The 26,367-nt window shown below is 43.1% G+C and overlaps 3 protein-coding genes across 3 annotated transcripts; all 3 read right to left on the bottom strand.

Annotated features, from left to right (window-relative positions):
• Positions 1 to 6,248: 6,248 nt before the first annotated feature.
• On the bottom strand, positions 6,249 to 11,405 carry mapk12a (mitogen-activated protein kinase 12a). Its single transcript, XM_068723176.1, has 12 exons — positions 10,903 to 11,405; positions 9,994 to 10,123; positions 9,740 to 9,798; positions 9,474 to 9,585; positions 9,340 to 9,369; positions 9,086 to 9,133; positions 8,735 to 8,849; positions 8,075 to 8,146; positions 7,831 to 7,910; positions 7,592 to 7,670; positions 7,329 to 7,502; positions 6,249 to 7,232 (listed from the first exon to the last, which is right to left on the bottom strand). The coding sequence occupies exons 1-12, from the start codon at positions 11,019 to 11,021 to the stop codon at positions 7,165 to 7,167; spliced, it is 1,086 nt and encodes a 361-aa protein (XP_068579277.1). The 5' UTR covers positions 11,022 to 11,405; the 3' UTR covers positions 6,249 to 7,164.
• Positions 11,406 to 11,732: 327 nt separating this feature from the next.
• Positions 11,733 to 17,846, bottom strand: selenoo1 (selenoprotein O1). Its single transcript, XM_068723583.1, has 9 exons — positions 17,183 to 17,846; positions 16,712 to 16,915; positions 16,431 to 16,608; positions 15,477 to 15,607; positions 15,051 to 15,328; positions 14,711 to 14,879; positions 13,838 to 14,023; positions 13,419 to 13,575; positions 11,733 to 13,130 (listed from the first exon to the last, which is right to left on the bottom strand). The coding sequence occupies exons 1-9, from the start codon at positions 17,734 to 17,736 to the stop codon at positions 12,906 to 12,908; spliced, it is 2,082 nt and encodes a 693-aa protein (XP_068579684.1). The 5' UTR covers positions 17,737 to 17,846; the 3' UTR covers positions 11,733 to 12,905.
• A 504-nt stretch (positions 17,847 to 18,350) lies between these two features.
• Positions 18,351 to 26,294, bottom strand: trabd (TraB domain containing). Its single transcript, XM_068723695.1, is given in 11 exon segments — positions 18,351 to 20,588; positions 20,677 to 20,773; positions 21,486 to 21,658; positions 22,359 to 22,498; positions 22,932 to 23,042; positions 23,430 to 23,570; positions 23,917 to 24,083; positions 25,223 to 25,289; positions 25,505 to 25,545; positions 26,206 to 26,254; positions 26,256 to 26,294. Coding segments are annotated over 11 exon segments (1,209 nt in total). The 3' UTR covers positions 18,351 to 20,404.
• Between the last annotated feature and the right edge of the window lie 73 nt (positions 26,295 to 26,367).

The raw sequence follows: 26,367 nt of genomic DNA on the forward strand, positions 1-26,367 counted from the left end.
CAAAGAACTGTAGCCCACGTCAGTAGACCGACTAACCCCGGAGAAGAAATGTTTGCCATCATTTTGAGAGAATATATATACATGTTTTTATCAATCATGCCTGTCTTTTACCACATCATTTCCTCTGCATTCACTCCTTTTGGGTCATGTCCGTGAATTTTGCTTACCATGCAATTACATGATGAGTGTTGTACCATGTAATAATATCCTTTATACTTCTTTCACAGAAGAGAAACACGAGTTCTACTGTGGATATTTATAGAGCAACTAGATAGCAGCATCCTGTCCTGAGAGAGCGAGAGTCATAAACATGAGTACTGTCGGGACAAAGAGAATAACACAAAGAAGTCAAAATCATAGCGTCTTTTCATTAAGTTGCGGTGGCTAGGTTAGGAACTATGTCTGGTTTGGTATCTCACCCTGCTGCCCACGTGGACAGACATGAGGTAGAGAGGCTGGGATGGGAGCCCAGTCCCTGTGCTCTCACCGCAGCACTCACTGGCATCTCTGAGAAAACAGCTATAAAACAGAATCTATCCCCAACACAGATGCTGACATTCCTCACCACCACCAACAACCCCCCCTGGAAAAAAAAGCCTCTACTCTGTTCCCTGCCATACCACTGATGCATGTGCGTCTGCAAGAGTTTCCTTAATTCAGCAAGGATGGGTTTTAGTAAGGAAAAAACGTTACGGTTTCTGTTTCGCTGCGCTCTCCCAGTAAGGCTTTACAACTGAAAGCAATCATCAGCCCTAAACACATCAAGCTGGGGAGACTCAGAAGATTTTGAAGGCTTATATAACTGACTTTAAGGGCTTTGACTTCTGGGTGCATTTTCATTCACTATTGTGCGATAATGCCTGTTTATTTTTCAGATTGCGTTTCACCTCATTCATATAAGGCAGTGGAGAAAAACAATTTATCATTTCATTAACAGCGGCAACACAATAGAAGCCGTCTGGCATTTACTCAGCTTGTAGATAAGTAATTAAAAATCTGGATAAGGTTAGGTGTTAGGTGTACTGTAACAGTCACTTATGTAAGGTTACAAGGTGGGAACTTTAATGCAAACGCCTGTTTATTTTTCTAATCTGGCTTCCGGTCACTTCCTGCTCCCTTTAGATGGCATTTCAGGTTCCCTCTAACCTTGACACAGCCACAGAGGCAGCTCTCCTTGATACAAAAAGGAAAACACAGGCTTTGTGAAATACTGTGACCTCTCACCTCAGAGTCAGGTTCTACCCATGATTCAGCTGGAGACCTTGTCCCGGTTTATCGCCCATAGTGAGGGATAACATTCGGGAAGCTGTGACCCCACAATGAAGTCACCGCTGAGGTCACCACTGAGGTCTTGTGTCCACTTGACCGTAAAATCCATTAGGATTTAACATCTGAGGTTGAGTCTGCTCAGACTTTTATGCCAGTCATCTGCAGCTGACGCTGGGGCTCACCTACGGAGAATCATGAGGATGCGCATATGAACATCAGCTGGGCTTCTGGTTTTCCTTACGATAAGATAAGATCCACTTTAAAGAAAAAAGAAGAAACCGTTGAAATAGACTGGCAGCAGAGAAGTGGATTACACAACATGTCCGAGAAATTCCTGTGGGTGTTTTGAAACTGTTTCTTTTTTTCACTATGAAAGATCATGTCACCATTGGAATCCATTTTATCAGGATGAATTCAAGCTGCTGTTCTCTGTCTGAGTGGAAAACATTTACCAGCCACCTTTCAAGCCTACAGGGGTGAGCGTTTGATACTCAAAAGACAGATATCCGGTGGAGCATTCACAGCCGTATATGCTGTGCTTCTGGCATCATGTTTACTGACTTATTTTGCCCCCTGCTTTTACTGTCTCTTTTGATTTATTCACTAAAACTCAAAACAGTATCCTCTGACTGTCAGGCTGCCAAAATCAAGCAGAGAGAAGAGGGGAGTTGATCAAAATGTTGATATACTCATCTGATTTGCCTTCAATTATTACCATATAACAGTAATAAGCTTTATGAGCAACATTGGGATTTGTGGGCTTTCTTCGCCAAAGAGACAAGACTCAGAACTGAGAAAAAGTCTCATCTGCATATTTTAATTTTCTTAAAAAACAAGCTAGCATTGAACATTATTCAGAGATTTGCTGTTGTAGGATAGTGCTCCCTCCATTAAAGATGGAACAAACTTGGTATTGTAAATAATTTTTAGGTGGCTATATTTGGTTAGGTTTAACAAACCTAGCCACTTGGTGCTCTCCCTCTGTCTTTTTTTATTGAGGACCCTCTGACTTTATTTTGCCCCACCCCCTCCACTTCTGAAACCAAACTCATACTCTTATGTGTACTTTTCTCCACATTCATATTTAACATATTTCAATGTAGATTTTTTAATGTGTCTTTCCCACTTTTAAGGAAGACATTTTTTTAAGTATTGCCTGCATAGTCGGGTAATCCACTTCTAGAAATAAGAAACTTAATTAAAACCGATCAATGTTCGTCTTATCATATTGTACTTTATCATCTTTATATGTTTGGTGGATTTGTTATTGCGTGGCAATACAGTATGGTGTATTGACTATTTTGACAAATCCCAAAGGCATGTATGTTTGTATGTAACATTAGCGACTTGAAGTCAATTATTCACAAGCTATGCGGACAGAATATGAAGTCCAGGAGACAAACAAACAGCTGTTATGGATTAGGTGAAATGATGTTCATCTTGAACTCTTATGCAAGAAAAAGGTTTTAGTTTAGCAGATGCAGAAGCTTCCCAGCAGCACCAGAACACAGCAACATAGAAAACGTCTGAAAACAGTTTGTGCTTTTAATCACAGACAATAACTTTGAACTAAAGACATTTTTTAGAATGTGCTGGTTAGGTGTTCTCAATCTCTTCATAAGCGAGCAGTACATGTATGTATGCGATTTCAACATAAACACGATTTGCAGTAGTTCTTCTTGGTTCAGCAGCTTGCTCCCATCGCTCCTTTGGGTCTGTAGTGCCTCTCTAAACATGACACACCATAAACCCCGTACGTCAACACATCACAGATGGACACAAAATTGTCCTGGGAGAGGGATCACAATCTGTGGCATGCACTCTTTGCACTGTCTATTCCACAGAAGTCTTAAAAGAGGAGGGGTGGATGGCTAATGAATGAGCTAATGTAAACTAAACTGCCCATTCTGGCTAGGCTCTCCCTCGGGCCCTCTGCATGTCTTCTGTCTCTCTCCCCTTCCTTTGCTTTCATCCACCCATACTTTCTTGCCGGCCCTCCACTTGTTGCTCTTCCCTTTCTTCCAATCCTCTCCTCCTCTTCTTCTGTATATCATTATTTCCTAAACCTCCCAATTTACATCCTTTTCATACCCACCCAAGTTCTGGTGCCCCCCCGGAGCTCAGAGAATTGGAGACACACCAGCTCCATGTGAGCCTGTGGAATTTCCTCTATGTAGTTTGCCCGGCAGGTCCCGCTCTCCCGCTGAAGCATCCCACCGACACGTGTGTTTCTGTACACATCTCACAAAGATCAGGGCCGAGATACAGGCTCAAAAAAACACGTGTAAGGACAGAAGAAGGTTTGAGGGGCGAAGGGTGAGGTTAAGTTAGACAGAAAACCCTCAGCTACAGAATGCCACGTGACTCACTTTTGTTGGGGTCGCTTGACCTCCACACACATGCACCCTTCTAAGCCCTGCAAACAAACACAGGGCCAGATACACGATCAAAATAATACTGAAGCTGGAAAGCGATAAACTGAAGTATTCATTCACTAAAGCAAAAAACAAATAGAAAACATGTAAACATGCCTAATTGAGAAATGATGAAGCAGCATTTCCTCTCTTTTAAATGTGGAAAATGTATTTTGAACTGGACCCCGTTGAACAGCTGTCAGCTTCAAAAATACGACTTGCACAGCTAGACAGCCGTTACTTGCTTGTGTTTAAAAATGCTTTGGCTCTCATCAAGAGTATCTGTCTTTTTAACAGTGTCCATGTAGCCATGTATGAGGAAACGCAGACCTCTGTAGACTTGCCACAGAGCAGCAGCAGCACAGATCCAAACTGACATCTGTAACCAAGCAAGCAGTCACATGGTGAACATCTTCTACACAAATACCCTGCAATGTAAATGCATGAATCTGTGTAAAGCCCACAAACAGTCATAGACAAGGACATTCAGTGCGTTGACAGATTTTCCCTTCTCCTCCTCCTGGTAAAACTCCAATCAATTTGTCTCCACTGAGCCCTCGAATCTGTTTATTTGATCTCCAGCAAGGACATGACAACCCAAATTATTTGGAGAATACACACTCACTGATGATGCTCCGTCAGTGTGCTTCATTTCAATTAGAACTGATGAGCTAGGATGAAAATAAATTGAAAGTTTTGGCTCTCATTTATCGAATCATTAGTTAGCATAGTTCCTACTGTGAGACAAATGAGACAAACTGAAAAATGTTCCAAGCTCATCACTGATAAAAAAATAAAAGTTCTATCTTTCATACACAGGAACTAAGATCAACTGTGAATCTCAGCAAAGACAGCGTTGATCCTCTCACCATGGTGAGATTCACAGTGATGTGCCTCCCCCTGACACATAAAATAAACACAGCTATAACTGACATTCCACTTTAAGAAAAAGCGGTGACCCAGGTCAGATCGGTGTTTGGGCATCGCTGCCATTCCACGTGTACTCCCTCCTGAGTCAGTCTAAAGTGTATGAATGTGTGTATCCAACTGTGCATGCCAGGCGTATCTATGTATACGGGTGCGCACACACGTGAACCCAATGTGCGTGTGTGTCTTAGAAAATATGCTGCTTGAATCCCACATGCTCTGAAAATAAACCGCGGGGTCAACAAACGAGACGGAGAGGGGGAGTCAGTTCGTGTTTCTCTGTGTGTTGGGAGAGGAGGTGGTTGTGGGGGTAAAAAAGAAAGTGCTTTCCCCTCTGTTTTCCTGTCTGCTGCGGGAACAGAACTCTCTGACTTTCCAGTGAACTACCCACTGTGCGTGTCATGAGGAGGACACAACACGCACCCAGTGTTTGGAGGAAGCTTGTCCTCGGGGGAGAGTCACCCTTGGGAGTCAAGGACCTGGAGGCCACTCAAGACAAGCTTGTTAAATTCAACACCCGCCAACGGAGAGTATATGGAGGAATGTGCAGAATCTAAAAGCAAACAGGCATTCTGCAAGAATGTGTAAACGCTTGATACTTGAAGTCATCAATCATATTAAAAACAAAACTAAGGTTGTCAGTGTTAACTGCAATACAATAAATCACTGCAATGACTAATGTGACAGGTTTAATCTTCTAAAAAGAGAATAACAAGACGGGAGTTTGCCTCAGGGACTGTGATTCTTTGAGCTCAACGCTAACATCAGCACGCTAACATGCTCACAATGACAGTGCTAACGTGCTAATGTTTTAGATACAATGTTGTTCATGGTACTGCTGAGGCTGATTGGAATGTCATTAGTGTTGGAGGTACAGTATTTAGTCTAAAAACTAATTATTGGACACATCTAATAGTTCACCTGATGATGGTGTTAGAGGAAAAGTCTGGGGGTCCCCAAAGTTAGGACACATTGAGCAAGAACCATGAATGTCTGCACCACATTTTGTGCCTAAATCCAGACAACTAGATCTGGAAATATTTCACGGGATAATTTAAAGAACTTTTATCTGCTGGTGGTGCTCGATGAAAAGTCAGAATATTGCCACGGTCATTACCTATTCATCATCTCTGTGTATCTGTAGATATTTTACGGAAACCCATCCGATATTTGTCAAGATATTTCAGTCTAGACCTGAAGTGGTGGAACAATCACCATCACCATCTCAAGAGATGCAGTCTGGTCATGACTTGCTTATGTGCTGCCACCTAGTGTTAGTTAATATGAGCAACACAAAAGTGCCCCATCTGCTTTAACGGATGGATAAATATGAAACATGTAATATTGTCATTTAGAGGGGAATTCTGCCAATTTTACACATACAGCTAATTAGTCATGGCATTGTTTGTCGCAGCCCGGACTACAAGTTTGGGGGTATTTACCAGGCAGAAAGGATCTAGCAAAATATGCCACTGGTTGCATTATGGGTAATGTAGAATCCAGCCCTTTTGGAGCTTGCTGCTTGACTCCTACCAGAAACTTAAAATCAAGATATCTCTGCCTCTGCTGCATCTCTTGAATAGTTTATAGAGCCATGATGAGCCAAAATCCAAGAAAAGAAAAACAACAACACATGCATCATTTTCATAATTGGAGAGTCTTTAATGATACAAAAAATGCATGAGTGGTGTTTACATTAATTCACAAATCCAACATAGAAAATGTGTTTTGTGCTACTTTCTGTGTTTCAAAAAAACAAAATCAGTGGATGTAAGTCTGTTTTTGGTGTGAAATTACAATGTGAATGATTGTGCACAACCTGCTGGGATGGATTTCGTACGATCAGCAGCTGGGCAGTGTTTTTGTTTTGCCGTTATCTTAAGGCCACTGGGAGGAATAACGAGGTCAGAGCAGACATGTAGACTAGACACACACACACACACACACACACACACACACACACACACACACACACACACACACACACACACACACACACACACACACACACACACACACACACACACACACACACACACACACACACACACACACACACACACACGCAGACAAGGTCATCCATTTAATGCCAATTAAATGTCTTTTGAGGACATGTAGTCTACTTCACAAAACAACATATTACATCAGTAGGTAGTCTAAAAAAAAACAAAAAAAACTCATACAACATATATGTATCACTGAAGGGAAATTGAACTAAGTAACTGAAGTAATACACCCCATAATTCCTTGATAACCTAGTTACTTATGAAAGAATATTAATACCGGACTTACAGCAAATGAACTATCATCCTCAGCACTGTAGGACATGATGGAAAAGTCTGATGCTGAAGTCAGGAAGAAAGCTACTGGACCAATATGATGTTGAATGACAATTCCAAAAACATGACAGCTTGTACCTTAAAGAGAATTGTGAACAGGATCCACAGGCATTCCTAGAGCCTTGTGATCAAAGAGTTCTCCCAGTTGAGCTCAAGATTTAAAAAAAGACATGATAGTTTATTCTGGTCCCGCGCTGCACCTCCGACAGTGTGTCTTACAGTGCGGTTTCCTTGGAATCTGGCACAACTGGTTTAAAGGTCAAGATCTCTGTGAAGGTGTGACCTAAAGAAAGAAGCACAGCACTGATCATTAAAAGATAACAGCTCATTTCTTCTTGTTCCTCTCCCCTTCACAGCTCCTCCTCCCCTTCATCCTTACGTTTCCACTGATCCAAGGACTGGTCCGTGTTGTCTAACGAGTGGTCATATGGCTGTGCTACCGTCTCGTCCTCTGGTTCTCTGAACTCAGTGAAGTAAGGCAGCATGAGAGCCTCTGCAGCGCTTACCCTGCTCTCCGGATCCAACAATAACATGCGCTCCAGCACGGACACGGCTGACGAAAGAGGGGAAACGGAAAGTCAAATCTCAGTTTGACTGTCAAACTGAAAAATGCATCAATTGGCCAGGCTGAGCACATCTTACCTTGTGGATTAGTTGTAGAAAACACATTCTGAAGGTCTTTCTTCTCCACTTTTGGAAGGCTTTTGATGTAGCCTCTGGCCTAAGAAAAGAAATTAGTCAATTTTAATGCAGCACAAACCCACAGATTTTGCCCGATTGTGCTTCCAATTCCTACAATTCAGTAGATTTGTGTGCATGATATGTTGCTGCAACAAAATCAGGGAGTGTATTCTTAGGTTTCTATGTGTGTCTGAACTCACATCGTCAGATTCTAGTTTTGATGCAAACTCCTGAGTCGGTGTTCCTGTGAGCTTCATGATCTCAGTCAGCTGATTTAGGTCTGAAGAACGGGGGTCAAGGGTCAAATGTGACTAGTCAAGATAATTCTTACAGATAATTGTAAAATTCCAAAAACTACACTCCTATGACTTTCAGCGCTATGAATTTCTTACGAATTGCTGTTGTGAATTTCTGTGGAAAAGGGTCAGTGAGGTAAAAGGATACGGTCGCTGCCTTTAAAAAGGGGTTTTCCTTGCAGCATCTCCGCCATGATGCAGCCGACGGACCAAATATCCACTGAGAAAGAAGCAGAAAACAACATTTTTCAGATGTTTTGTTACAATCTTCAGCAACATACAATTACAAGACATTGTGGGCAGCTAAAGATGCATGCATTCCCTAAAAACGCACCTGCAACAAAAGGTAAAGTGATAAGAGATCACCACCTAGTGGGAAATACGTAATATTACCGTCTGACTCAAATGAATTATTTTTTTAATAACACATCCAACCACTTTAAAACAAAGACATTTTGTGTAGTTATTCTGAGTATTTTTCAAACATATTTACAATTAAATAGACACACTGTTCACAATCATACAGATAAATCTATCTTTGAAAAGAGGAAAAACTACTATTGTCTCGACTGACTGTAGCCTCGATAGACTAGAATGCACGTGCATGAAATCTTTAAATAAAGAAACAAAACTCTAGGGGATGTAAAGGTCATTCTGGGAAATCACTAACTGAAGCAGAAGCCCGAAGCTGAAGGCAAGTGAGAACAACTAAAACAACTAATGCAGTGCTAATGGGGAGCACTGAACATGACCACACATTGATGAAAGATGTCAGGGTTTTTTCTCCCTTTAATTAGCTCTTCATTACCAGTCTGCGTGTAGTGCATCCAGCTCAGGATGACCTCTGGGGCTCTGTACCAGCGAGTCACCACGTACCCTGTCATCTCGCTGTCTGTCTGCCGCGCCAAACCAAAGTCCAAGATCTGACAGAACGCAAAATGAAACACAGTCGAGTTAGACACAGCAACATTAACATCTTACTTATAATGATGAAGCAAGCCTGGTTAAAAGACATTCTGGATATGACACTCTGGGCAATGCATTCATGATTTTTATAGTTATAGATTGTTCATTTTAAACTGTAACTCCATTCAATTAAATATCTTAAAATGAAGGCACATGATGGGCGTTTAGGTTATCAGGATGTGTACAACTGTACCTTGAGTTCACAGTCTTGGTTGATGGCAAGATTTCCTGGTTTGAGGTCCTGCAAATACCCGTGTGAAAAGACCAACTATGACTGTGAGTCTGTACCAAAGCAGCAAGAGGAAGCTAAAATCCAGTCGTGTAATAAAATAGTGAGGGCATAAGTTCATAAACAGGAAGAACCAGCTCCTGTTAAAATTTGATAGCAATGTTTGAACGTAATCTTTATCCCACACATACATGGTGGAAATATAACAAACGACTTACCCTGTGAATTATTCCAGCAGAGTGAATATACTGTAATAAAAGAATACAACAGGGATTTAATCAACAGAACCAATAAACTCAGGTAGTAAAGTAATAAATTGTCCACAATCAACAATAAAAGGAGAGTGCTCCACCTTGAGCCCTTTGAGCATCTGATAAACCAAATACTGAATTTTCTCTTCTGACAGCCTCTGCAGCTTCATCAGCTTCCCCAGATCTGTCCCCATGAACGGCATCACCAGATAACTTGAGGAGGAAGTAAACGTTATGACTGGGAAACTCACAACCGGATGCAACTTTGAAATAATTTCGAGAAAAGCTGTGCACTAGCAAAAAACAAATATATAGATAGAGATCAATACTGTCCTGCTGCAGTGACAGAAACATAAAGAACACTTACAAATCATGGAATCTGCCCAGAGAGAGGTCCGCAGTGAAAACATCAAACAGGCCAATCACCTGGGCGAGACAGAAATATACCATGTATTACACTTTTGGTCCATTCTTAACAAATAAATGCTGCATGCTCTAGTTACATTTTAACCTGCTTTGCATGTCAAAAACTCCATCAAGTCAGAACTGTAAAAGTGCACTAATGTAATCAGCATCCCTGCGGGCCTGGACCACATAACTACCGATCATGCTGACGCTCACATTTTCATGTTTCATGTGTTTGAGAAGCCTCAGCTCCCTGTAGGCCCGCTTGGCGAAGAGCTCCGACTGGAAAGGCCTGTACAGCTTCTTGATTGCCACTTTGGTTCCTGTTCTGGAGTCCACAGCTGAGCTGAGGGTGAGAATAAAATCACAATGTCAGCTGTTCTGCAACATGAGGAAACGATAAGCAAATCTTAGGAACTTTGCAGTGATCAGGGCAACACACTGCCATCCCCTGATCTGATGTGTAACTGAAGATCTTCCTTATCTTCTGATGAGGAATGTTCACTATAAGCCCAAACCTGTGTTTACCCCCACCCCGCAGCCCCCTCGCCCATCCCAAATACTCTTACGTCCCGGTACGTCCCGGTACGTCCCTGCCTGTACTCCAGCAGTGATGGCTGTAGCAAGCGGCTCCGTCTCCACTTCGTATCCGACCACAATTTTTCAGAGTACTTCATGTGTTATTAAGTTGCATTGAGTCAGTCCGGGCAGCTTAGTGCCCGCCCACCGAGTTAAAAACAAAGGGGCCGCATGCTGCGACACGCACAAGGTGGCTTGAATATAGCTGCTCCTCATTGTTCTGCGTCGGTAAACTTGGGTGAGCGCACCTATTACTCAAGGAGCCACCCATGCGCTCTACACAACACAATACATGGCCACGGGTGACATGGGTGATTGCTGTGAGGCGAAGCTATGGCTGCAAGTGTCTCTCCATCATATAAGGAAGTGAAGCAGCATGTGTTCAGCGGAGCGCACATACTTTTTCTTTTGTTTGGCCGTGGCACCGTGCGGCTGCCTGGACGGCACCATCTGTTCCGTCGCGTTCTTTGTCACCGCGCTCCCCCCATAAACCCGCTGCGCGACCAGTGTTTAATCTATCTCCCCAGTTTGGCCGAATCCACTTACCACACAGTCCCGTACGCCCCGGTCCCCACCTGCTTCAGCTCCCGGTACCGCTCCGGTACTTCCCATGAGGTTTTGTTAACTTCTTGGCGGTAATAGCCGGGTCTGATTCGCGTGGACATCCTATTTATTAAACACAAATCAAATGAAACGTCCAGGAGAGGTTCTTCTTTGGCTGTTGTGTCTCTTCCGTCGCTACACACCCATTGTTCCAGATCCCACCTATGCGCTCACCCTCGATCAGTGCGCAGCTCTGCGTGTCAGCCGCTCAGGGCGCACCCTGAGGTCACAAAAAGCCACTCCCGAGTCCCGCGGGAGGCCTACAATTAAAGGTGAGAAGGAGACTGGAATGTGAGTAATACCTGAACTAGGCTAACAGCATTACTTTGAAATGCGTTGGTAGGTGCGCGCAGTTTGGATAGCAACCTCAAAGAGTTGTTTATAAGCGCTGGCCTTTAAATGCCAACGTGTGCTGAGTTCCTCTGTGCTTTGAGCGCAGGGGAAGCAAATATCTGAGACTTGCTGGGACATGAGCATTACTGACGCCCTGGGCTACAGAGACACTACTACGTGGTTAGAGGAACGCTAGACTGTTTCATTAGTCAAGGACACCGTAGTGTTGTAAAGAAACTGAAAATGTCAGATTGTATCAGCTCGGCCTGTTTGGCATTTACACAAAGAGGACAAGTTTAAAGTGTTTGTCTGTTACCAGAGTGGAGCAATCTAATGGCAACATCAAGTATATGTTAGGCAACACAGAAATGTGGAGTCGAGTTCACGGAATGAAAAGGCAGCTATGGCAGGTATGTACTTGGCACAAAGAGGACATGACGTCTATTGACTGCTCAGTTTATTAGGAAGAGATCAACCATATAGTCCATAATTATTACGGAAAAATACAACTTTGAAACAATTTAGTTTCATGTCAATTCTGGCACTTTGTGTGCAAATGTTCAGTTTTAATAGTCCGATTTTGACAACTAATCTAAATGTATTGGCCAAACCAACAAATTGATCATGTTTCAAATATGGCAAGTTATGATTAGTGCTGCGGCATCACAGATCAAATAAATCTTTCGCTAAGAAGTTTACACAATCACAACCCCACTAAAATAACCAAATTTAAACACACAGTTCCCATCTTTCCTCTGCTGGACTCTAGATTCACTAGTTTAGTATCGCTGCTTACTTTACATGTTAGGTAACAAAAGTGGTAAGTTATGGTTGTGGCTCTATGCCTATAAAGTGGTGCTATGACAGAGGCGAAAGGCAATTCTTTATATTATAGGAGAATAAACAGTATTGTGCATTTATCTACAGCGGCTTAAGTGCAATCACTTCCATTCACCCAAATACATGCCCAAAATCATCATCATCTTTTCTCTCTCTCTCTCTCACACGCACACATTATTTGGTATATATTAAGGTGGCACCTCACAGTTTGTCAGAGTCAGACAGGTCACTGCAGGACGTGTTGTCTGAGTCGTCATTAATAGCTAGTCAAACACCAAGCACACAGGGAACGAGCTGAGGGGCTTCTTTGTAAAGAATAATGTCTTTGGATGTATTTTTTCTGCCATCTTTTGTTGTGTGCCAGTTATCCTAATGCATTGTACATTCAAGGGGATTTAAAAGAAATCCACCTTAAAATCTCATCAAGTCACTTCTGATGTTTTAAGCAGCAATGGAGGGAATTAATCACTTCAAAGCCATTTTATGGCACATTTCAGATTTGCTGAATATATGTTCACCTCACATGGCAACATATCTGTATCTATATGCATTTGTACCCCTAAATTCAACCCACCGCCTGTCTGCTTTGGTTCAGCTAGGTAGCCTATGGGGTGTCGCGCCTCATGCTAACTTCCCTGACGCTGCCTGCCCAAGTAATGGAGAGTTGTACATAAAATGGACATTCAAAAATAAAGCAAAAACAAATATGAACTAAAAGACCAATAAACTCTCTTATCACTTTCAGCAGGAAAGCGAAACAATCAGGGAAGTTATTACGAAGATCATGTGACACAGATTTCATGGGCCCAAGCTGGGGGCCTGCTGTCATAGGGAACAGGGTTTCTGGCTGTGGACGTAGAGGCCGCCTCTTGCTGTTGGTCCTCTCCTTCATCCCTCTGTCCTTGTTTGGTGGCCTCGCCGCCGCCCACCCACGCGGGAAGCTCCAGACCTGGCTGCGGAGAGAAAGGCTTCTCCAGAACCTTGAGGACTCGCTGGACCTGCAGCACAGAGAGGAAGCGAGAAGTGAGAGCAGGTGAACACCCTTAAAGTGAAACACTGAAAATGAAGAGAACAAAAAGGGAATTGAGTTCGTAACTTGAGTGCATTCGAATCTTAGATTTGCTGCTTTGGAATCGCTCTCGATGCAAAAAAAAACTGAGCTCTGCAGAAACTTCTTCTGGTAACACTTTCATCACTTCTCTACCTCAGATGCACAACAGTCCAAATTGATAAAGGGTATGATAAATTGACATTCAGTTGTATAAAAGTGCAAGTTCAAGACTGACCTCAGAGAAGTCTCCATTCTCAGCAGCCTCAATTGCATTCTGGGCGATGTAGTTCCTGAGCACCACGCGAGGGTTGGTGCCGTCCATCACCCTCACCCTCTCCTCCTGCGCGGCCTTCACATCACTCTGGCCTTCTAGCTCCCGAGCCAGACGCTTCCTGCGGAAGGGATAACGCAGAACGCTCAGTCTGAGCAACGGCAGACTCAACGCCCCATTTCCTCTTCTTTCTGTCTGTCCGCCCACTTTATCAGTCACACTTCCACCCATGACCATCCACCCACAAAGCTCTTATCCAGTTCATGCAGTCCCTCCACCCTCTACCTCTTGTTATATGTGCCAGCTGTTTTTTCTCCTCATCTTTTCCTACATCTTGCCTTCCTCCCTTTATCTGCCCATGAACCCCCCCCCCCAAATCTCACCTATAGCGTGTGATCCAGCGGCTCCAGTCCTCTGCCTGTTGAGTTTTCAGCTCTTCCTGGCTGGTCTCCATCAGGTCTTTCAGTTTGCTGAGTCTTTCTAACTGCCTCGCAATTGTCGTCCTGTCTGAGATCATCTGGAACAGTGCCGGGTTGCTCTGAGCCATAGAGAGCAGCATCGCCAGCTCGCTGTCATCAGCAGACAGAGAACACAACGGTTAGATGATTAATTGGCATGTTGGAGGAAAAAAGAAAAGGAGGACCAGTGCAGGCAATCCAGGTTCTAACTGTTGTTCGATACAATATGGAGGATCTGAGGCAACCAGATGAACAAAACAAAGACACGATTGGTCCACTGACTGTTTACATGCACAGGAATACAAGTTCATGCAGGAAATCAGAGAGCAGGTATAAATGCGTTACTCTCATTACTCTAAGTTGTCATTACAGCTTTTTCCACTGCCCAAAGACTCAGTTAATGTTGTTTTCAGACATCTTGAACTGATGCAATTATAGGTGGATTGTTCTCACATAGTACACAAGACCAATAATATAATGCCCCACTAGCGGCACCCGGAGGCTACAATGTGCATCACATCAAACAAAACAAAAATGTTGGACAGTCTGAACATATCTTCTAATAATTTTGCTTTTCTTATACATGTGCTCAATTAAATCACGGCAACATTACCGTACTCCTTTTGTTCATCATACACATGTTTTGACTACAAGGTGTACAAATAGTATCATTCATTTTCTGGCAACCATGAATATCTACAGTACATTACGGTACTGTAAACATTAATATTTCCTTTCTGTGATGGTATGAAATAGACAGTGTGTTTATTAAACATGCAGCATGCATGGCTAGCTCACCGTGGATCCATAGTGGGTTTGTTTGCAGCCTTGAGCTCCTCTAAGGAGGCACGCTGCTCCAGCAGGAGGTCTGTGGCTTTCCTGACAAGCTCCTCTTCTCCTTCACTTTCCCCCTCAGTGGGACAGGAAATCTGACTCAAGCTACGGAAGGTGTTGGTGAAGTCAGAACCTGCAGGAGTGAAACAGGAAAGGTTACAACATTGATGTGGCACCAGTGTTTTATATTCAGTACTGCATGTACGAATTGTGTTCTCAAACTCTTTGCCTCTCACCAGATGAGACGCTCTCTCATCAGACTCTCATCGCCAGGCAACATGTACCGCTTTATAATCCATCCCACCTGTGTTGTGCATGGTCTGCAGCAGCTCTGTGATCAGGAGCTCATCCTCTGGCTCGTCCTTCTTCAGTAAGCCCAGCTTCTTCCTCATGTTCTCGAGGTAGAAGCCGTTATACAGATCCAGGTACTCGTCCATAACGGCCTCGGCCCGGTCCGGTGGCAGCTCTGGAGCAAGAGCCTCCGCCAGCTTCACCAGGTTCCACCTGCAGATAGCCGGCTGGGCCTGGTAGGAGTATCGGCCGGAGTTGTCGGAGGCGTTGCAGACGAAATCTGGATCAAACCTGAGAGGGATGAGGAAAGTTGGGTCTTATGATTACTGTTTCACAATCATGTCAACCTACTTCTGTATGATGATGAATATTAAATAACAACATAATGACTGTTGGATCAATCAGACCTATTGGCTAAAACACTCTGCAAATGTCTGACCTGTCCATAAAGCCATATGGACCATAGTCCAGCGTGAGTCCCAGGATGCTCATGTTGTCTGTGTTCAGGACTCCATGGCAGAAACCCACACACTGCCACTGAGCCACGAGACGAGCCGTGCGGAGCATCACCTGCAGACAGCGACAAGACCGTAATCTGACATTAGAGGGTTGTTCTGTATTTCCAGAAACATCTGAAAACAACCCATGGGGAGTATGAATGCCGCGATTCCTACTAATAAGATGAGGAAAATGTCAAAAGTCTCTCTCCAGAGTTTAATGCCGTGTTAATGTCTTAATCTCATGTTGAGCCGATGTTACAGTGACTCAGCACAGGCAGGCAGCTTAACAGGGTAAGAGGATCCAAATGTTCTTGGCTCAGAACTGTAACGTCAGACCTTGAATCGGTTACCTAGGATATGGTCAAGTCCTACACCCCCGCCCGACCACTTCGCTCTGCTGCCTCGGGGCGATCGGTATCGACCCGGTCACGGCTGTTTTCTGTCCTGGCCCCACAGTGGTGGAATGAACTTCCCACTGACGTCAGGACAGCGGAGTCGCTGCCCATCTTTCGGCGCAGGCTGAAAACCCACCTCTTCAGGAAGTGCTACCCTGAGCCTTCCACTTAGCACTTATTGTTTTCATACTAACTTATTGTATTCGTATTACTTATAGCACTAACTGTTTTTCTTGTTTCTGCACTGTACTTTGGCTCTGAGTTATGCTCTGCTTCATGCTCTTAGATGCTTGTTTGGAGATGTACTTATGACTTCTGGTGACTAGTAGTTCTTTTGATTACCAATGTTGAATGCACTTATTGTAAATCGCTTTGGATAAAAGCGTCTGCTAAATGACTGTAATATAATGTAATGTACCTGCTGATTCGAGTACATGTTGGTTCAAGAGCCGTTTCACCGGCTGAGATTTGCATGTTGTGCGACTCATGTGCTCTGACCTCTCTGAAGAAAGCCACGTTCCTCTCCACCCTCTCGGCGTGATTCTGCTGGATGTCAGGGTAAAACGTCTCAATGACGTAATCCATCATCTGACCTCGGATCTCATCCCGTCCATAGCTGGGACCCTGGCGGCCCGTGTGCTCGTCGGCCCGCTTGAAGATCTCGAAGGATCCGAACCTGCACAGAGAGCGCACAACTGAGACAAACGACTCTCGTTGTGTGCGTCTTGAGGAGCTCACACGTCCGCGGTAGATGAGAGTAGGTTACAATCGGCTCTCACCTGAGGAAGGTGGGAGCAATACGGACGACCACAGAGCACCTCTCATGGCGAGGATTCCCGCTGTAGTAGACGTCTCGTATGACCCGGCTGTCGGAGGTTACTACGGAGCCTGCTCTGGTGGTGGGAACACCCAGGAAGTACATCACCTCGCTGCACAGGAACTCTCTTATGCTGGAGCGCAGGACCTTACGGCCATCAGCTTGTCTATGGAGGACAGAATAGCATCACAAAGAACGGTATCCAGATATAATTAAGTTGCACATATCAACTGTGTCAAAGGTTAACAATCCCTTTAAAACTCAAGTGATCGTCTTCAACCACATCTGCTCCTTTAAATGATCTGTAGGCTTATAGCCTCAGATCAAGGGAATCAAAGTCTTTCTCCATGGTTTCACATCTCTGGTGTATTTCATAAAATGAGTATAAGAAAAATAATCCTGCTAACACAACACAAACAACAAACCCGTGTACCTGGAATAAGGAGTCAACCCAGCTCCTTTCACCTGAATCTCCCACCGACCGCTCGGGTTTTCCCGCAGCAGCTCGGGATCTTGGCCGGGCGGCACCTTCACCTCCCCCAGGTAGCAGGCCGCCCCGTCGCCCAGCTGCCCGGCGAACTGTCCGAACTGGTGGCCGCAGTAGCAGTGAGCAGCGGGCTCGGATCCAGGCATGACTCTGGATCCGCTGAGGTACTCCGGCCCGAGCGGATCGTTCACGACCTCCTCTCCGCTGAGCCCCAGCAGCGCCAGGGCTTCGTGGGACACAGCCACGAACCGGGGCTTGGTCAGCGGCTGTGGCTTCACGCGGGAGAAACACGCTCCTTTCACCTGTCGCACCCCCGGCTCCTCGGACGAGTCCACGGGGAGTTTCTTGAGGGCGACGTTGTCGAAGTCGAGCCGCTCCAGCGGGGAACGGCTCATCGCCAGACCCATGTCGGCCATCCCGACCGTACCGAGGAGTCTGAAGGCGGACACAACGGGGACAAAGATGCGTGACGGTCCGAGCCGAGGTCCTAAATAAGCCATCCAAACAGGGCCATCTGCCTGTTTATGTTCACTGGCGCAGTTACAATGTCGGCACAAGTCATGCTTTCATAATCCTGCTAACTTTAGCGGATGTTTGCGAGACAGACTGTGTTACATCCTTATTTATCCGGACACACGCAGTGAAGCCGGAACCATTTGGGCCGACACTAAAATCAATGTCAAAGTTAACAAGGTTGAGATCATATTTGTATCGTCATTACTTAATTAAATATCACATCACATAACATGCAATTTTTCTAGTCAATATATCATGTTTCTTAGCCACTGGTGTTAGTGTTTCTTCTTATACACTTTATATTTTTACTCTTGTTTCTATTCTTATGTTCTAATTTACTTTTTCCTATTTTAGTTGAATTATTTTACTAAATCTTACTCTTATTACTATTTAACTTGTCAATCTCCGTCACAAAGTTTTCCTTCAGGATTACTAAAGTTCTGTATTATCTAAAATCAAACAAAACATACAGAATTTTAATAAAATGAAATAATTGGACTCCAGGAAATGTAATCATCACTGAGTGCATTAAAATGTTGGCAGATAATGTAATGCAACAGGTTCTTTAAAAAAAATAAAAATAAAAAAGCAACATTCGTGAGGTAAATAGAGTTTATCTTTACTGAAAACTGTTTCATAATTCATTACAGAAGTTAGGCTTTAACGTTTGGTAACAATGACAATATCACACAAGGACACAGGGAGAGAAATCCCACAGTAAATACAGGCATTCATACAGTTTTCTCTTGGCAATTCTCCAACATTCAATAGAACAAACCTTTGGACATAATGGGGGAGGGAGACAGACACAAAACATTTGAAAGTATTATACTGCTGAGGAACAGAGTCATGGCTACATCTGTCCCCGATATCCTCATCTCTGAAGCAAGAGAACTGATTTATCAATTGGAAGACAGTTTATCTGAGTTAGTTTAATGTGTAGATTATTATGTGTAGCAATGCTTCTTTTACTCAGGTCCCATATGAGTCCATTGGACCATTTCACAAACGAAAGACAGCACACATGATCTACTGTCATATCTCTTATAAATACATCTAAACTCCAGTACTGTACATCAAATCACTTAAAATCCTTTGTAACCTTGTTAACACTTTGTTCAGACGACTTGATTTATTGGGTCATCTTCCACATAAAGCTCCAGGGATGTCTTACTGTTGTTTGTTTTTTTTGTTTGTTTTTTTACACGTGCAATAAGAAGCTCTGTACTATGAATACAGGTCAGTGTTGGTAATCTGAGGGTCAAAGGCAGCAGTGATAGCAGTCTAAGGCTTTGCCTCCAAACGCAGACCAAACTAAACTGTCCGTTTCTTTCACAGTAGTCAAAAACAAGTCCATAACAAAGATCCACTGAGAAATCATTATGGTCAAGTTCAATACTCAATCAGAAGGAAACAAACCAATTTCATTTCTATCATCTCTATCTCATTCAACAATCCAACTGGCAAGTGATAATGCATACATCATAAAAGTACAAACAGCTGGTGCGCTGAATTACAGATGTTCTCAAGAGATCTGGTCTTTCTGTACAAGATGCATATTTTTGGTTCAAGTATGAACAACTTACTCCCAGATGGAGCCAGTTCAAGTCAATATGTGAGGGTGCCTTATACTGGAGGTGCAATCAAATATACAAATGACAAGACAAATGCTTTGCTCATCCTGTGGCACACTTAAGCCTGTCCCGCATCATCCTGTTGTATGAACGATCATAAGATGAAGGGGCTATGGCGTCATTTCAACGGAAGATGGGCTATTTTAAGGGCAACAGTATTTATATGAAAAAGGCTTATCATAATTATATAAAGACAGAATATTAGAAAATTGCATTGACCATTTGGTTGTATGTGTAAGATGCATATAGTTATTTTTGCCGTTCCATTTAGTTCACCATCAGCCCTTCCTGCTGCAACACGAGGCACTTGTCTGTTGATGTGGACCGGACCGTGCACATGGGAAATACTTCAAATAGTAGATTTTTCAAGAATTAAGAAGATGATTTTTTTTGTTTATCTCACACCATGAGGGTCACTCTATGCACCAGGCTTACTCCTAGATTGTATTTATGAGTATAGTGACTGACTTGATATTGTACTTTCTTCTCCCCATCCATAAGCTGCATGTACAGTACAAGACTCTGTTATAAAGTGCTGGACTTGAAATGGGCTAACTACCAAAATTGCTGTCAGGCACCAGAGAGGAGGAAGGAATAAGAAGACGGTGTTAGAAAAGTGTGCCTCTTGGAAAATGGTTCAGTCGCATCAGTGCACTTGACTGAAGAGGATTCTGATGATACTTGTCAAATAAAAATGAAATCTTTAAAAAAAAAAAAAAAAAGGTAAGGTGGGGGAATTGTAAATCTGTTCAAAAGAAATGATTGGCATTTATAAACCTTACAAAATGCATGATTTGCACAAAATGTGGAAGAAAACGAAGAGTACTGTCATGGTTTCTTTGGCAGTACGGCCCTGCAGCGTCTCCAGGGACATCATATGCGAGGTGGGAGGCTCATAACCCCCTGAAATCCTTGTTAGTTCATAGTGTGGGCTGGTGAAACCTTTCCTCCAGCCTCACCTCCTGTTTTTAAGGCTAATGGTGAAAAATGCATCGTTTCAAAAAGGTCAGAGGTCGTGTCACTGTTGGCTGAGAGCAGCGGGTGGCCGCAGAGTCTCCAGTAAAGATTGGACTGTAGGTGAAGACAGGAGGGCTCGACCGAGAGTCCCTCCAGCGCGGTAGCAGGCATATCCCAGCACTCCCACCACGACGCCCTTCATAACTGTGCGCAACACCCAGCCAAAACGTGAGGGCGGTGCAACACTGAAGAAGAGACAGACAGACACACTGAGCAGCTGTGGGATCGTCCGGACACAGTTTAAAGAATGTTTCCATTACTTCCTGAACTCACCTCATGATTTCATTTATGTTGAGCTGCTTCTCCCAGTTTTTTTCGATGCCGGGGACGTGACCCATCCCGACGACTCCCACCACCACAGCAGGCACTTCTAGAAAAGAAATATTCTGTTACATAAACAGTCAAAACTTCTACAACCACATATTCTTTATATTTCTCATCAATACGTATGAAACCACGGGTCATCTCTCGACTGAGAAATGAATCATCCAATGCTTCAGGGATGGATTTCAGTCTAAATGACTGAATGTCTTCATATTCCCCTTTTTGACGATGCATAAATGATCCTGACATAATGCACTGCTGAGCATAAACGACACGATTCACAGAGCAAGAATTCCTGCGGTCTCACCATGAATGCAAACATTTGTTTTTAAGCTCAGTAAAAACATCCCACTGTCTCTGTGAAATTTAAACATGTACACACAATATGACTCAGCATGTTCATTATCAGTCTCTGTAGCATTCAAACCACACTGTCATTACCGGTTGGTTAATTACGCAAGAATTTAGTAACAAATTTGATGACAGATATACACAGTAGGTTCACACCCTTGTTCTATATCAAGCTCAGATACAATTCTACCGATACATTTAAAAAGAGCAACACAATTCAAACAATTTAAATGTTCAATTCTAATGAGCGATACGTATGTAAAACAACAATAACGATATGTATGTGAATACCAATATATGCATGTATCAACCAATACATATGACGCACATACACACAGGATTAGAAAGCTGAAATCTACAAATAGGAACAATGTGATTACGAGCTTATTGAGCAGTTGAATACGCACTCTGAGCAGTACGGGGGGCCTCCACACAGCGCGTAGCCTGGCGGAGTGTGTGCGTGAGGTAGATGTCTCTTTCAGCCACGATGGTCTGGTGGAGAGCGGGAAACTCGCCGATCATCTCCGACATGGTCTGTTCCAGCAGGTCCTTCTGTTTGCACTTCTCTACGTCTTCTTTACTAAAAACACGACAAACGGTCCAACAGAGTCGTCGGTAGTCACACAGGAAGGGGAAAACATTTGTTTCTGTTCACACAGTATTAAGTAAAGAATGAGGAACAAACAAACCGAATGAAGTCTGTATTATTTCTTTCAAAATCCCATTACAGCTTGCATTTATGTTCTTGAAGCATTTTTTAGCATTCGCTATTAAAAAGTGTCTATGAAAGGTGTACACAACACTTATTCTTAAATATTTATAATTGTTGAGGAGAAATTAGTCTTTTTTTTACTGCACGTTACTGTAAAATACACAGCTGTAGAGTGGTGGGAAAATGGACTTTTTAAAACATACTTTCAAGCATATATTCTGTTTAGGTCTCGCTCGTTTTATACATCAGAGAATGTAACAGGCTCAATCGATAGATGTTAAAAGATGGACACATCACTTCAAGTCAGATTTCACAGACGCTGTCAGTTTAACAAATTGGCAGAGTTGCATGTAATCTGTAAAGTGTGTGTGGGCGCACAAGCCCTAGTTCTACACAGACGGCTCTGAATGCAGCTACAATTACTCAGAGCTAAAATGTTTGCTACAACAATACCCCCAAATTTCAACCTTTTTCTTGTGCGTGCCGATCATGTGGTGCGTAGACATTGAGAAGGACAGTCTCACGACACAGTGCGGTGTGACGAAAAGGGGCGATGGTGAACTTGTACCTGATTGGATCCGACAGAAAGCAAAGACCCCACGCCAGACGGGCCTTCTGCCACAGACTGAGCGCTGCAATGGCTCGCTTGAACGTCACAGGGATCGGCCGGTCCCCAAGGTGAAATTTACAGAACGGCACTTGTCCGGCCTGTGTGGAAAGAAAAATTAAAAACAGAATGAAATAAACTGAAACATCTGAAACCATCAACCACCTATATCCATCATCCATACATAACTTGGGTGAAGGCTCGATTCCGATTGGCTGTAGGGAGTCTATTAATTACTGATAATGGACAGCAGCTAAGTAGTTCCAGTTAAAGTGTCTGTTCACCGTTTTAAATTAATACGCTGGAACTTAATGACACATAAGTGATCGTCTCACACCGACAGCACACAAGGCCTCTCATGTGTTAGTGAAAATATTGATAGTGGTTAGGGAACAATAATGGCTGGATAGATAGCTTGTCTCTTTGTTTAACACACAGTCAGATTATATTTACTGTTTGTCAACTGCAGGCTATGTTACTGACGTGAACCTTGCAAGCACAATGTTAACAATGTTAGTTTTGTGTGTGGTTTACCTCTTTGAAGGCCTCCCTAAACTCTCCTCCAGGAGCCATGCCCAGTTGCTCTGTGATGTGAGCTGAAACTTTGAGCAGGAGAATCTGCATGAGGCCAGACATCAGCCCATTCTAACAAACACAGAGGACAGAAACAAAATGAGCATTCACACAAAGAATGTCAGTTTTTAAATACATTGGCAGTAGTGCACATTCTGTGGGTTTATGCATGCTGACATAAACATAGTTTGAAAAAAACCAAAAAGACAAAACAAGTGCACAGAAACTAAAAGCTCTGACACTTAATCCTGCTTGTGCATCAGAGATATTCATTTCCCCGTTAACAATGAGAGATCCCCTTCACTGTTTCTCCCCATCATAGGACAAAAGTTGTTTCAAATATCAAAACAACACCATCACTGCCTTATTCAGAATATACAGTCCTTTCTTAGCTATATTTGCTCTCGCTGTTTTCCACACTCCTGCCATTGGTAATTCCCATCATCCTGAAAGTCTGACCTGTTTAATGGCCTGCTGAACCTTATCCAGGTTGATGTCTTTGGCTTCCCTCAGCAGGGTAATCTCGTCCATCTTAAGCATTGACACCCTGTACTGGCACAGCTCCACCACCACAACGTCTGGCTGGACAGCGCGGATCGTCTGTGTGGGTATGAGAGATAAGTGACAGACACAGAATAAGAAAGCACAAGAGGGGAAGAAAGAGATAAAATGGCAAATGAGCAGTGAGGAAGGAAGTAAAGACAAAAAAGATCTATGTCATCAATGTGGAAGAAAAGACAGGATTACGCTTGGCAAAAGAGGAATACCAATCTTGTACTTACAGCATATACAGATTGTGCCAACTAATCTTCAAAAGGTGCTACTCTACAGCGCTTCTCCACATTCAGATAGTTACTCCACTATTTCACAGCATATCACATTTTAAAGAGGGTGTAAGTGGCAGAGTCTGCTTTACAAATCCTGTTGTAAATTGTCATTGGCTCACCGTGGCCACGTCCTTTTTGCTGCTGTCACTGAAGTGGGCAGTGCCCACCAGGTACAGGAGGCTGCCATCAGGGGCAGTAAGACGGGACACCGTCTCCGGGAGCTCAGGGGACGACTGGCGGCGCTCGGATCGCAACTGCCAAAGCAGCTCCATTGCTTCACCGTCCGCTACACAGGAACAACAGAGACAGTTATTAAACGGGACACAAAAGTACAGCAGGACGACTATAGTGAAGAGCTATGAAATATTAAAAGGAAGGATATTTTTCATTTTAATGAATAATCTCTAGAATCAGTGCCCTACTGTGCATCTAGAGATGTTTCTGGTGGAGCAGCACGTCTGCCCGCCGAGCCCGGTTAATCAGCACGAGTGACGAGGGAATTATAAATCCTTAATTATAAACCATAAGCATAGTTATGGTTGTATCAAATGTCTCCTTTTTTTTTTTCTTTAAATCTGAAGCTTCTATTCTGGCTTTTGAATTAAGCTTTGAATGTCTTACATTATATTTACTGACGTTATCAACCTGATAATAAAGATGAAAATATGATTTTTTTTGTTATTGTGGTTATATAAAAGTAATTTATGGTGCTGTTAGATTGCTGCTAGACTGCCCTGATAAAACAGGTGCAAGTTTTTTTCAATAGATTTTGACTTTTGGGAGGGGACTGAGACACAGCGACAAGTGACAGAGAAAGGGGAAGAAAGTTTCTGTACGTTATTAATAATAATTCAATTTGAATGTCATGTTACGAATGAAACATCAAACTATTAGGTACAGCCCTCGTTATGGTCGGAAATGATTTGAATTGTGACATAAAGATAATGTTAAAACGGAACATGATGCTGTTATATTGTCGCACCGAGCAATGACACACTTTTAAAAAGGGAGCAGACGTTTGAATAGAAACATTGACATTGCTATTAAATAGATTTAATATTTTGAATTAAATGTTCACAGTCCTTTATAGATAATTACTTAACTTTAACTATAAACTACTTAAAAACGTTCAATTTCAAAGCTCAGATCACTTACTGGCGATCACAAGAAACCACAATATGGAAATAGAAACAATCGGCCACACTGTTTTGGCTCTCACATTCACTTGTTTGTTAGGTTTCATCATTTGTCTAAATTAAATCAATTAGCACATTCAGATGGATCTGAACCATTATGATTATTATGTGATTATATAAAAAAAAGGCTGCTGCAATGACTTGAACTTTTGCGTGACATGACATGCCGAACGATCAAAGAGGTATCACACTATCTTTCAGCATACACACTGTAATTAAAAACACGTACAGAGCCCTGGAGGGAGAGAAGGCAGTTCCTCTTCTGATGGGTCATCCGATGGGCCGACCGACTCATCCTGTCAGGCATAAAAACACCAAACTATATTTTAGACAGAGGGCATATTTACATCAGTGCAAGATTAATAAGAGATTATTCCTGTCCAAGTCGAGCCAGTTTGAGAAAAGCGGGCTGATTTCACATAGTTAGGTAAATACTCAGAGCTAGTTAAAATTGCAATGGTTGAAAAAAATTAAAATAACTGCAGGATAACGTATTGTAAGGGTTACAAACCTCTGAATTGTTGTCTTGATCCATGTTTGAAGCACTGAAAGCTGCGTGTGACAGAGAGCAGGATGCAGATATGTTACAGTGAGACGTTCACGGACACAGCTAGCTGTAGAGCAGCGTTGCTGTGAGACGTTCACGGACACAGCTAGCTGTAGAGCAGCGTTACTGTGAGACGTTCACGGACACAGCTAGCTGTAGAGCAGCATTACTGTGAGGCGTTCACGGACACAGCTAGCTGTAGTGCAGCGTTATTGACTGCTGACGTTGCTTTACGTGTGAGGTCTAAACGTAGCAAACAATTGTGACAGTACAACGTTAATAACAAAAGTAGCGACTGTCACTGATTAATAACTGTAAAATCGAAGAGGAATGATATCTCCGGCGAGGCCATTATCACGACTAAATGTGAGCAACACAAGAGTTTTGCAAGAAGTAACTTGCCAGGGCCGGTTCACAAACTAGCTAACGTTACTTTCAGGTACAGCACTGCTAAACATTGAGCGTTTCCTGTGGACTCATCGGTTTGGCTAGCTACCGGATGATGATAACAGCTAATTCAAGCTAATGTAAGCTAGCAAGTCCGGTAAGAATGTCGTCAAATCATACACGTTGAAACGGTTTCACAACAGATGCCGCCATTATCAGGTATAAGCTATTTGGTAATATACACAATAGTTGTCTAAAAACAAATATCCACAACTTACTGAGCAAGCCTGCACGTATGTCCGTGTGCTCCACGCCAGTACAGCAGTAGCATTACAGTGCTCGGCTGAATCTGACAGCCGCAGTGCATTCTGGTACATGTAGTCCACAATTGCTGAGACGCGCACATTTATTTTTAAAGTGAAAATGTTTTTAATCACTTT

Source organism: Cebidichthys violaceus, unplaced genomic scaffold (genome assembly GCF_023349555.1).
Source record: "Cebidichthys violaceus isolate CVI_PGR_0920_01 unplaced genomic scaffold, fCebVio1.0.p SCAF_3, whole genome shotgun sequence".
Taxonomy (NCBI): domain Eukaryota; kingdom Metazoa; phylum Chordata; class Actinopteri; order Perciformes; family Stichaeidae; genus Cebidichthys; species Cebidichthys violaceus.